This window comes from Chaetodon trifascialis, chromosome 8 (assembly GCF_039877785.1).
Source record: "Chaetodon trifascialis isolate fChaTrf1 chromosome 8, fChaTrf1.hap1, whole genome shotgun sequence".
Taxonomy (NCBI): Eukaryota; Metazoa; Chordata; class Actinopteri; order Chaetodontiformes; family Chaetodontidae; genus Chaetodon; species Chaetodon trifascialis.
Window position 1 is genome coordinate 12,804,239 of NC_092063.1, and position 12,307 is coordinate 12,816,545.

Here is a 12,307-nt window from a genome sequence, read left to right on the forward strand (position 1 = left end):
TTAATTTGACACATCTCTGCTTTACTAAAGACAGCTTCCCGAGAAGTTTTCTGGCAGCAACATTTCTGCTATTTAAGAAAGGGCAAGTAGGGCTCAGCTTTAAATCTGTGTATTTTTGTGTAATTATAATAATGAAATCTAGCTGTGCTCCAGTAAGAGGGCTGCACAGGAAGTAGAAAGTAAGAGCAGCTGTTGTCATTCTCCTGTACATCTGGGCACCAACATCAACATGATTTGTCACAATGTTACGTGAGATGGTCAAAATTTGTTCAGGCATTTTCACATCTTATGTTGAAATAACATTACATGTTGACATTTTACATGTTGAAATAAGTAAGTGAGATTATAGGAGAAACTGTCGTGTGAGATTCTGGCATTTTGTGAAGGATACACCGCAAAAATGAGACAAAAAACCCCAAAGAAACCAGTTCTCATAAGAACCGACAGTTATCTTAAAAAAACTGCAGCCAGACTAAAAACATTTACATGTCTGGGTACAACGAAATTCTGACTTCGGCAAAGCAGTTTTGTACTTCTCAGTGTTCCTCAAACTGGTTTATGATTCTGGAAATTCTTAAAGCAGCAAGTTACTCAGAACCAGTAATGAAATCTCAGTAAGAAGTTATAGAATCGAGATAATTGACAGAAAAAAGCAAGTGAAATGCTCAAACATAGAAACTGCCTGGTAACAAAAAACAAGAATGTACAGTATTGCCTTGATTTAAGACATTAAATCTTACTTAGATTTCACTTTTTGCAGTGTTGCCAGTCAGTCTCTCAGATGCTGTGATCCCTCTCACTCTACACTTGCTGCTTGCTCTCTTTTCCCTCCCTCCCTGCCTTCCTTCCAACCTCGCCGCCTCCCGTCCTCTTTCACTTGAGCAGAGCAGCATGAGGTAGTTAAATTATATGACATTACATGAAATGTTTCACTTAACCAACATTCAGTGTGGTTTGCATAGAGCAGAAGGGCACAGAGAATATCAGGCTGACTTGTAGCGTTCTCAGGAGGGCTGTGTGTTTCTCAGAGGGCAACAGAAACTGTGAATGTCTGGAATCGAAGCAAATCAGGTGAGGATGATCCCATACCTCCTCTGTAGCTGTTTTGTGGGAGAGAACAGTGTGTTTGAGCAGCAATGTGTGTCTGTGGGAGTCTGTGTGAGTGTGCATTTGAATTCATTATGTGGAGAAAATCAGTTATTTGAGAACATAACGCTCTAAAAGCAGCTGGTAGATATCCCTGTGAGAATGTGCGCGTGTGTGTGAGGCTGTTTTTGTGTTTTGAACTCCCAGCAGGCAAATTTGATTGCGCAGACGCTCCATGGCTCGCTGAAAATAAGCTCAACTCGTGGTTTACCGTGACTCAGTTTGTCATATGTGCTCGATTCACATGCTCACACAACATGGCCGTTTAACTTTCTCTGTGTTGAGAACAGCAGATTCCAGTTCAGCTGATTCAGATAAAAGCCTTAGATTTGATTTTAAGACAGTAAGCAACCTCAAAATCACTATACAAATGTGTGTGTGTGTGTGTGTGTGTGTGTGTGTGTGTGTCGAGGTTTCTGACTGACTCATACTAACTGTTGCTGTGGATTTGTTTTGAAGGCGGAGCACTAGTTGCATGTTGGTGTTCAACTTTTTGACTCGTGTGTGTCTCTCTCTCTGTATTTCTCCTTTTAGGTCAGCATGAGTGGGGGAGTCAACGTGAAAGCGGCCCCCCGGGCTCCTCCCTCGTCAGGAATCCCCCTCCCACACAGCATGTTGCCCTCCTCCCCCAAAGCAGACACCCGCCGCCGGACTAGTGACCTGCCCCGGCCCTCAACACAGACCCCTAAACACACACCCACACACACTCCCACGCACTCTCCTTCACTTTGCCCACGGAGCTCCAGCATCCCCGGGCCTTCCTCTAGGGACCCGACGAGAGACCCCGGCCTGAAAAGTCAGCTCTTCAAGCGGACAGGAGCTCTGCCTGCTCCCCAGGTGTCACGATCTGCCTACAGCAGCCCATTAACCCAGCGCAGGGTGCTGCCGCCACACTCCAGAGACACACTGGATCTGGGAAAACCTGCCCTGCCTCACGTCCCCTCACATGATGGCAATCGCAACAGGAACACCTTCATCAATAAGAATCAAACATGGGGAACAAGCAACCTGCGTCCACCACTCCAGTTCAGAAGAGGAGACAACTCCAACACTGTATCCGAGGCAACGAGAGAGGTCGTGCCACAAAGAGAGGAAGAGTCTCCTGAAAACCACCTAGATCAGTCCACCATGCTGAACAACAGTAACCTCCGCCCCTCACTCACGCAAACAAGCTGCAAGCATGCCTTCAGGGGTCGCAGCGGCTCCACCAGCCAATCAGATGAGGAGATGGGGACTCCTGAGGACAGCAGTCCAGTATCCTCTCCTGGTCCCCTGCCGTTGCCACCGATCTCATTCACCGTGCCAGTGATGTCCAAGGTGGCCGTCGATATGCAGGATCAAAGCCTAGACAAGGAGGCTGCATTCACAGAGGCACACACACCCAGAGTCAACATGGCTACTGTGGCTCCCTTCAGCTACAGGTGAGTGGTCTGCGCACATGCACACACAACTGATAGAACAGTTTATCAAGATCTCCATTATGACCCCCAGTTATTGATGCTCATTGTAAAACCCTTCTCTTGTCATTATCTCTCCTCTCTCTCTCTCTCTCTCTCTCTCTCTCTCTCTCTCTCTCTCTCTCTCTCTCTCTCTCTCTCTCTCTCTCTCTCTCTCTCTCTCTCTCTCTCTCTCTCTCCCCTTTTACCACTTTATGATACCCCTCTTCTACTTGCACACAGACACAGACACACACACACACACACACACACATGCACACACGCACACACGCACGCACACACGCACACACACACACACACACACACACACACACACACACACACACACACACACACACACACACACACACACACACACACACACATTGCCCTAGAGGCTTGATGTGGCCATTTCAGTCTTTCAGTTGAATTTCTTTTCCAGCAATGCATGTGTAAGCAAGGACACACACACACACACACACACACACACACACACACACACACACACACACACACACACACACACACACACACACACACACACACACACACACACACACACAGTGCACACACACTTGGTGTTTTCTGGAGCAGAGCTGATTCTTAAAGTGTCCTTTTGACAGCCTCTGGGCTGACTCGATGTATTGTTCTCTCTCACACACACATAGTCTCGCATGATGTGGGATAAAAACAAGACAAAAGTGAATCTAATTTTGTAAGTAAAAAAAATGCAGTGTTAACTGATGTGTGGTGTGGAGTGATGTGGTGTGTTTGAGTTAAATGGATCAGTCTGTTAAGAATTAATCTGTCAAAGCAGAATCACTGAGTGCATGATGTACAATGCTTTAAAGGATAAAGAATTAGAAAAATTCAAGACAAGAACATAATTCTTCAGCTTCGTTTGACTTTCATAAAGATGAAATTATTCATAGTACTCAGTGATTTTCTGTTTCTTTGATTTGTGGTTATAGAACTCACTGTGACACACTGGGGGATGTCATCCCTTTCTTCTACTGCCATATGTAGTAGCTGGATTGCGATCAGTGATATCGAAGTGATTTGCATGTACAGTAACAGTCATGTGATGGTGACGATGTGTTCACAGGGTCCGAGTACAGGAGAGCGATTTTTCACTGGACGAGCTGAGTGACTGCTCATCAGGATCCATAGAAGTGTGCTGTGATGACCTAACACCAGGTGAGACACACACACACACACACACACACACACACATACACACACACACACACAGGCTTGCAATCAAACACATCGCTTTTCCTTTTTCTTCGTCTCATTCGCTGAGCAGAACCTGTGCTCTAGTTCTGTCTGTCCAGTTAGCATTAGGGTGCGGAGAGACTAAGAGCCCTGGTTGCAGGTATGAATGTCGACTTTCAGGCATCTAGACACATTTACTGCGACAAAGTCATAAATGGCGTCGGACAGGACATGCCAAAGACTGACCTTTGGGTCTCTTTGTGGAACCTGAATAGACTCAGTGAAGACTAAGGGACAACCATTCTCTGTCTAAATGTATGTCTGTCATGCTCCTACTCATCAGACCATGTTTGAAGTTAGGTGGTGTAATTTGGTGTGTGTGTGTGTGTGTGTGTGTGTGTGTGTGTGTGTGTCAGCCTGGGGTTCTGCTGACTGCAGTGACTCCTGGATGAAGAGATGGAAAAGAGAGATGGGCTCAGGATGTTAAGATGAAGTAAGATGACAGGGGTGATGTGGGTCAGTAATGGGATGAAATGGGGCACTTCTCAACTCGCTGCCAGGGAGTGTTTTATGCACATTGATTTCAGCCTCATCCAAGAGCTGTTGAGGAGTTTGAACCTTTCTTCCCCTCACACTTTCTCTTGCAGCTCCTTCTTTCCAACTTCATTGACCTAAAAAGCCACAGTCCCAGCATGACCCCCCCCCCCCCCCCCCCCCCCCCCCCCATCCTTTTGAGTAATGGTTTGCTTTGCACCCGCAGCTATAGTCATGCATTGTTGTGGTCAGTCTGAGTCGAGGGATGTGGACGTGCTTTAGAGATATGACTTTATCAGTGGTTTCATGAATCATTCTTCTTGATGTGGTGTCAGTTGGACAGGAGGAGATCAGCTGCCTGGCTTTGAAATGTGCAGTCCAGCGTTAGAGTGTATTAAACTTTAATGGCCAAAATCTCTTAGCTTATACACATCTGACAGAATATGTGCAGCGTAGTCAGAAAGTATCAGGTCAGTTATGCGTTTTTCATTGTTCGCAGTAATCTTGAACGTTGGATTTGAAATGAAACAATAATGTTTCACAATGCTGATTTCCAGTTTGAAGGGTGTCACCATCCATCTTGGGTGAACACTGTATTTGCAACTAAATATAGTTTGTTGTCCCTTAAAATTGTGAAACTTAATAAAATAATAATTATAATAAAAGTATATATTGGGTTTTAATTCATGTTCTGTAATTCCGTTGTGGATGTACAAACCCATTGTTTTTAGTCATGCGTCATGGCTCTAAGCAGTAAACTTTGGTTTATGACCAAATTAGCAAATTACATTTCTATAAGGCTCAGCTGCACGGTGTGTTTAGTGCTATTTATCAAATATTAGCATGCTGACATGCCAAAGTACGATGGAAAACGTGGTAAAAATTCTACCCGCTGAATATTAGCATGTTAGCGTTGTCACCATGAACATTCTGACAAGAAAATGTGCTTTAATTCTAAATGCTACCGTTTACTATTTTCCAAGGACCAGAGTGTGTATTTGTTGAGCTGGTTGTTTGATTCTTTTGATACAGAATAAGTGGAGAAGGATCACTTTTGCGTTGTTGCTTTCATGAAAATAATGAGCTAATATTCTTTACTCTCAAACGTCACAGTGATAACATCTCAACAGCTCTTTGTTTTATTTTATGTTATAATATAAATCTGTGAAATCATATCGTGCAGACCAGAATTCTGGCTGAGGGAGAACAGCTCAAGGGTCTTGACCTTTGGCATCAGCTTGTAGGAAGGAAGGACGACGCGATGCAGAGAGAGAGAATAATGATACAGAAAACAGAATCAGGCAGATAAAATGTGTCTTTCGGAATAGATGCTCTGAAATGTTGGTGAAGTCTAACTTTAAACTTCTGTATTCAGTTTTCTGGCCTGTCTGAAACTGTAGCTACCAGATTGAAGCTGTTTACAAATAAAATCTTTTTAAAGCTTTTTGGAGGTTTCAACCAGCTGGTTGTGGAAAAGGGGGATGGGAGCTCATGATGGACCAGCCCCAGTCTTTAAAGTCCTCTGGCTGTCTTGGGACTATGTTTGTGGCCTTGTAATTGGTCCCTAGAAGGCGTTAGAAACAGAACTAAAGTGTCTTATACTCCTCTGAAGCTGCATTTACATGGAGGGTGGACTGACACCGTAATAACTGTAATTTAGGGAGCGGAGGAAGGGAGGGAAGCTGGCAGGAAGGCAAAGTTTGGAGCGAAGGAAAAAGAGGAAGAGTGAGAGATGAAAAGAGGCGACCTGATAAGGTCAGTGGGTTGATGGATTTCGTTTTTGTGTAAGGAGGAAAGAGAACAAACAGAAAATCTGTGCACAGTGATAAGATGACAGATTGAATGTTGCTTGAATGTTTCAAAGCTGAGTGTGCTGGTTGACCTCACGACACGAGGCCAAATCATGATGGGATTTGGTTATGGTTGTCTGTAGTGACTATGTTGAAAGAGTCGTTCTCCACAAGTTGAATGTTTTCCATATGCTTAGATTGCATCCGCTGTAACATAATCAGCTCTTACAGCTTCCATTCGGGACCCTAATGAAGACCTGAACGTTTAATGTGACTGTAGCACCATGTGGTCTTTCAATTAGACCACAGACCTCCTGACCTTGTTGCTCTCTGGAGAGGTGTATTTGAGCATGCGTTCATGTCTGAGCGTGTGTGTGTGTGTGTGCTGATGTATGCCTGTGTGACAGTACACAGATGGTGTTTGAAAGATAAATGTGATGTGGACTGCATATCATTTTTCTCCCAGTGAGGGTACGGCCTGATATTCCCCACGGAAAATCTCAAAGCCCGTCAGCTGTTTCTCTCTCTCTCTCAAGCACACACACTCTGACACACATGCACTGTACAGACACCTACAAACATAGAGCGGGTCATGATTTACATATGGTCTGAGACCAGCAAAGCATCCCACAACTATCCTCATAAATTTAATATCATGTGACCTCGACATTTACAGAGAAGAAAGAATTGTACTTTCCTGGTGTGGCACTGACACGTTATTTTGAAATCAAAGCCCACATGTTCCTTTGAAACAGCCACACAATCTGAAGCTGAGACTTCATGATGTGTTTCTCAAGGTGAGCCAAAAAAGTGCAATTTACTTGCCAAGAGCCAATGTGCACTGTTTTATACTGAGTAGCATAATGGCCCCAGTTCTCTTAATTTGTCCTTAATATAATATACACTCAGTTGACACTTTAATAGGTACACCTAGCTGAGAGTAGACTGCAGTCAAAGGCAACAGTCCTGCTATAAATCTTCATGTTGTGAAGGTTATAATGTTATAGTGTTTCCATTTCTGCCAATAGGTCCCCTGATTCCTATTCACTGGACATTTAAGTCAACTTTTTATAGTCAGTGGAAATGTCCAAAAAGTCATTGGCTTTGACACTATGCCATTCTGTATGTGATTAACATGGACTATGCAATTGGAATAGACTCAAAAGATGAGAGTATTCATTGAAGAATGCAGATGCCGCTCCGGGGAGCCCTAGAGAAACATTTTGAAATGCTCCTCATCCTCACTTTTAGAATAGAAGTCAGCAAATCTTTAGTAATGAAAGTATGAAATCAGCTTGCAGTTTAGAAATTTGATGCTCACCATCCCTTTAAAGCCCCTGGACAGTCTAGTGAATAGCATTTTGATAACCCCGGCCACATCTACTCTTAGACAGTGTGTAATCCTCTTTGGCCAATCTAATCAGAGAGACATATGCCGAGTTGGCATCGGACAGTGATGAGTGGTTTAGTAGCTTTGGGAAGATGATCAGACATAAGCATGGGCTAGATTATGTCCTCACTCATCTCCAGGAGTGGGGCAGTAATCACTATTTAGGGTTTAATGTCATGCCCTACTCTGTATTTGACCTTAATTTTGACCTGTCAGGAGTTCTGTGGTCCAGTGTCAGGACAGCTGATGTGATGGCACAGTTTTTTGTGTTGGGTGAGGTGGAGAGTTTGATGTGGAAGACATCACATGAATGTGGGAAAGTGAGTGTCTTAACATGTGCCTAGTCTGCACGTGCACGGGTACTTTTTAAAACTTTTTCTATGTGTTTTAGACTTTTTGTCTGCACAGAAAGGCAACATATCCTGCAATGGTGAAGTTGGCCATCGTGATGCTGCTAACCTTAATTGTGTTTTTGAGTTTTCATATGGACGGAGATTATTTTTAAAACCGTGCTTGTATGAACCCTGTTTCCTAAAATACCTGTGTAATTGTGGACACGCCAATGAATACACATAATCCATACATGAGCGGAAAGGCCAGAACGCATAGACATGTATGAACAAATGAGTAAAAATTTCACCCAGACACACTTAGAGGCTCCTCATACACTGAGCCACCCACCTCGTTGTGAGGCAGTCCACCTCCTCATGTGTCCTCCTTCTTCTTCTCTGCACCCAGGGACATTTCCTTACAATGTAGGGGGCTCAGAGTAATGTCTGCATTAGATAGAGTGAGAGGTGGGAGAGGAGAGAAAGGAGGGAGAAGGGTGAATTGAGTAATGGGTGAATGAGTGCACACACTCAAGATCCTTTTTGACCTCTGGGGTGACTCTCAACCCAGGGAGTCGAGTTATGTAGTCAGTCATGTGTGTAACCTCCCTGTGTCTCTGTGGGACCACACACACACCCACGCACACACACAGGAATGGAGTCACAAAGACCTCTGTCTGTCAAATTAATAACCCAGGAGAATCAAGCAGAATATGAGCACATACTTCTGTGATGAAGATTCCTGATGCTAATTGATTCAAGCTGATTCATGTTGTCCTCATTATATATTGTCATATTTTAAGTTCGTATTCACATACTGCTGTATATCTTACTTAGGCAGCTGCAGTTCTTTCTCTACAGAGAGAAGCACAACACACTCACATACGCTGATGATATCCATCGCCGCTTTATGCACACCACGCTGTAACTAGGCAACCAGCCTCTGCAGCACAGCATTGTGGGATACCCCTGGGAAGTGTGCAGAGAATGTCAACACTGAGGTGTCTGGGAGGGAACATCTACAAAGAGCGATACCTTTTTTTAAAAACACACATCAATTCTTCGCCCACGTTATTCCTCCGGATGGCAGTTGGTGTTTTTCAGCTCTCAGCTGTGTGTGATTCACGATGAGTGTGTGACATTCGCCATGGGAGAGAATGGTGTTTTTGTTGGATTAACATTTGTTCCTCCGGAATCAGGAGTTAGTATGACTGATGCACTCACACTATTACCATGGACGGCGTTTAAGTGGCTGAATTGCCCAAATGCTTAAGCCAGTGACTCATGCTGTACATCATCAGCACTGAGTGAGACCACCGAAGAGGTGTCACTGTGGCAAAAACTCCCTCTCTCATTCACACATACATTTGTGACTCAGACTAGGAAGCTACACAGCTTCACCAGCTATGTATCAGCTTGCCACCTCAGTAATTTGTGTGTAAACAGGACATTAATAGCCATGTTATTGTGTTGGTGCATTACTTGACCAGGTGTGTGTGTGTGTGTGTGTGTGTGTGTGTGTGTGTGTGTGTGTGTGTCTGTCTGTCTGTCTGAGAGAGAGAGACTGTGAGCGACCTTCCCTTGTGTATGTGTGTGTCATGGTCTGGTATTCATCCCTGTGTCCTGTGGACCCTATGCCTTAGCGGACATAAGCAAACCTAGCGTGACTGTTGAGGCGGTGAGGCAGGATATCCCCTCTCTGTCTTACAGACTTCCTCTGCTCCTCTGGCACACATACAGAGATCCTTCCTCACCCGTCCTCTTCCTCCTCTTCCTCTCACTTTCTTCATTGCCTTGTTTTCTGTGTTACACTTTCGCATTCTTACATTCGTTCTCCCTTCACTTCTCTAGTAGCATCTAGCAGGCTTTCGTTAACGGTGTCTGCTCTATTCTCTTCTGACTTGCTCCGTTTTGCTTCATCTTCAGTCACACTCACTCTCATCATTTTTTTCTCACTTCTCCACCCCGTTCACACTTGCCTCATCTTTAGAACAACTTCTCTTTTTTTGTAGTTATACACAAAAAGGCAAAACAAGAGGAACCAAGAAGGAGTGGGTGACAACAGTGTGTGGGTGAAAGTGAGAATGCATGCCATCTGCTTCGTCGAATGGGAACCGTTCCTCTTAAAGTTTAAGACGCTCTGATACAGTTGGTTACATCCAAAGCAGCAGTGATTCCTCTTCTCTTGCAGTACTTTTCCTTACAAAACTGGAGACCTTGTGTAACCTCATAAACATGCGCATAATGCACCACACAGTGCCTCTGTGTGTGTGTACTACTGGCTATTTCACATGACTGCTCTGTAGAAATACAGTATAGTGGCCAATCTGTTCCTAACTGTTTAGAGGTGCTAGGGCAAATATACTCATGCAAAGTACAGACACACTGCCTCTCTCTGCTCGCCTGTCTGTCTGTCTGTCTGTCTGTCTGTCTGTCTGTCTGTCTGTCTGTCTGTCTGTCTGTCTGTCTCTCTCTCTCTCTCTCTCTCTCTCTCTCTCTCTCTCTCTCTCCCTCCCTCCCCTTCTATTTCACTCTGTGTTTTCAATCTAACCATTCATCACTGTATCTCCGTCTACCTGCCTGTCTTCCGTTCATTTACCGTTGCCTAAAAAAGTTTCTTTATGTGTGTGTGGAACTGTTTCATCGCACCAAATTTCCCATGGCTCCGGCCACTGTGGTCAGCCCACAAGTGCGTAGACACACACACACACACACACACACACACACACACACGCACACACACACACACACACACACTCACTCCTCTGTGACGTACTGACTGAATGTGTGAGCCTGCTATGTGATGAAATGTGTAGGCTAATACTGAGCACTGGCACTCATCACACTCTGAAAGTGCTAGCTTCTCTGATGTCAGGCCAGATTGCTCAGGTCAGACAGCTTGGTGTGTGTGTGTGTGTGTGTGTGTGTGTGTGTGTGTGTGTGTGTGTGTGTGTGTGTGTGTGTGTGTGTGTGTGTGTGTGTGTGTGTGTGTGTGTGTGTGTGTGTGTGTGTGTGTGTGTGTGTGTGTGTGTGTGTGTGTGTGTGCGCGCGTGCGGGGAGAGAGAGACTAAGCAGAGGGTGAAAGAATATATGTTTACATCGGCAATATATTAAAGTGATTAGACTGTGGTGCCAGAGAGACGAGTACTGGAACAAATAAGTAGCTGTGTGCTGCCAAAATACATTTTACCTGTATGTATACGTGCTTTCAAGAGCACTGACGCGTGTCTTTGCCCCACATGCATTTGTGTGCCACACAGACCTGCCTTGTACGTGGTCACTCTCGTTTGGCTAACCTTAATCCCTCATCAGGGAGATATAACAGCTGACGTACAGCACCTATTAGCCTTAAATTACATCCTTTACCCCCCTACTGGCCTGCTACCATCCCCCAAAGCCTCCATAACTGTCAGCGCACAGCTCTGGCCTCAGTTTGGCATAACCACCTCAACATTGGCCCTTTATTAAAGCACGCTGCTTCTAATTAATGGCTTTGGCCTTTACACAATAAAAGAGTCAGTGTATGTCTGTGTTTTTGTCTGCTACTGAACTCCTGTATTACTCACACTCAGTCAAGGTTGGATGGATAGGTGACGTTGTTGGCAAGTGTGCTGTGCATGTACCTTAATGCGTGTCGCAGTCATTTTTGGATGAACCTGGCGCCAGTTTGGGTACTGTTGAAAAATTAGCTGTTTTTATGAAGTTCTTCTAATATTAGATGTGCTATGTGAGCAAACAGGACATTGCTTGTTTTCGAACTGGTTTAGTGTCAGCCACCTTATGCAAATGTAACTGAAAACGGGCATTAGCCCAACAGCCAGCTTGTTTGAATACCACTCTTAACAGTTTGAGACCTGATAACATCACAGCTGCAGGCATTGCTGCTCGCGTACAAGAGAAGGTGAAGTGCTCTAACAGTAATACACCCAGAGGATAAACACTGCATCAGTTAACATATAGACCTGTACGCAGACAGGATGCATTAATACACAAAAACAAGTTCTACAGTTGTATTGATTGTTAATGTGCAATGATGGCCTTAAAGTTTGTTTTATGCATTGTCATCATGATTACCTCTAATGGAAATAAAGACAGATGAGAAATGACGACATCATGCTATTTCTGTGTTAATGTCCCTCTCTTATCCAATCTCCACCCAGCTCTGTGTGTTAGGAGGAATTACAGGAAAAGATTCTGTAGGCATTTGAAGCAAAGGATCCGGGTCAAACAGCGAGACAAAGACAAAGTTAAACAAGAGAATAATAAAGACAATGATGAGGAAGAGTCTGAGTTACTCCTTTATCATGTTGATTGAGATGGGATGTCCAGAGTGTTGGGATGACGTAGTTGAACGTGCCAGAGCTAACCGAATCCCTGGATGGGAGCCTTGGCTTTTCTGAGCCTGTCTCATCAATGTGACACACTCGTTGAGACAGAGCCATGCAAACGCACACACACACACATGCA

The 12,307-nt window shown here is 44.4% G+C and overlaps 1 protein-coding gene across 6 annotated transcripts in view; it reads left to right on the forward strand.

Annotated features, from left to right (window-relative positions):
- Nucleotides 1-12,307, forward strand: part of nav1a (neuron navigator 1a) — an 85,013-nt gene that overhangs the window by 2,737 nt on the left and 69,969 nt on the right. For 5 of the 6 annotated variants that reach the window (XM_070967738.1, XM_070967739.1, XM_070967736.1 and 2 more), the window contains exons 1-3: nucleotides 1,037-1,071; nucleotides 1,681-2,567; nucleotides 3,688-3,779. In XM_070967738.1, the coding sequence (XP_070823839.1) occupies nucleotides 1,048-1,071; nucleotides 1,681-2,567; nucleotides 3,688-3,779 (1,003 nt within the window). In that variant the 5' untranslated portion in view covers nucleotides 1,037-1,047. Of the gene's footprint in view, nucleotides 1-1,036; nucleotides 1,072-1,680; nucleotides 2,568-3,687; nucleotides 3,780-12,307 lie in introns of those variants that run through there. The other variant, XM_070967737.1, reaches the window with a different exon arrangement.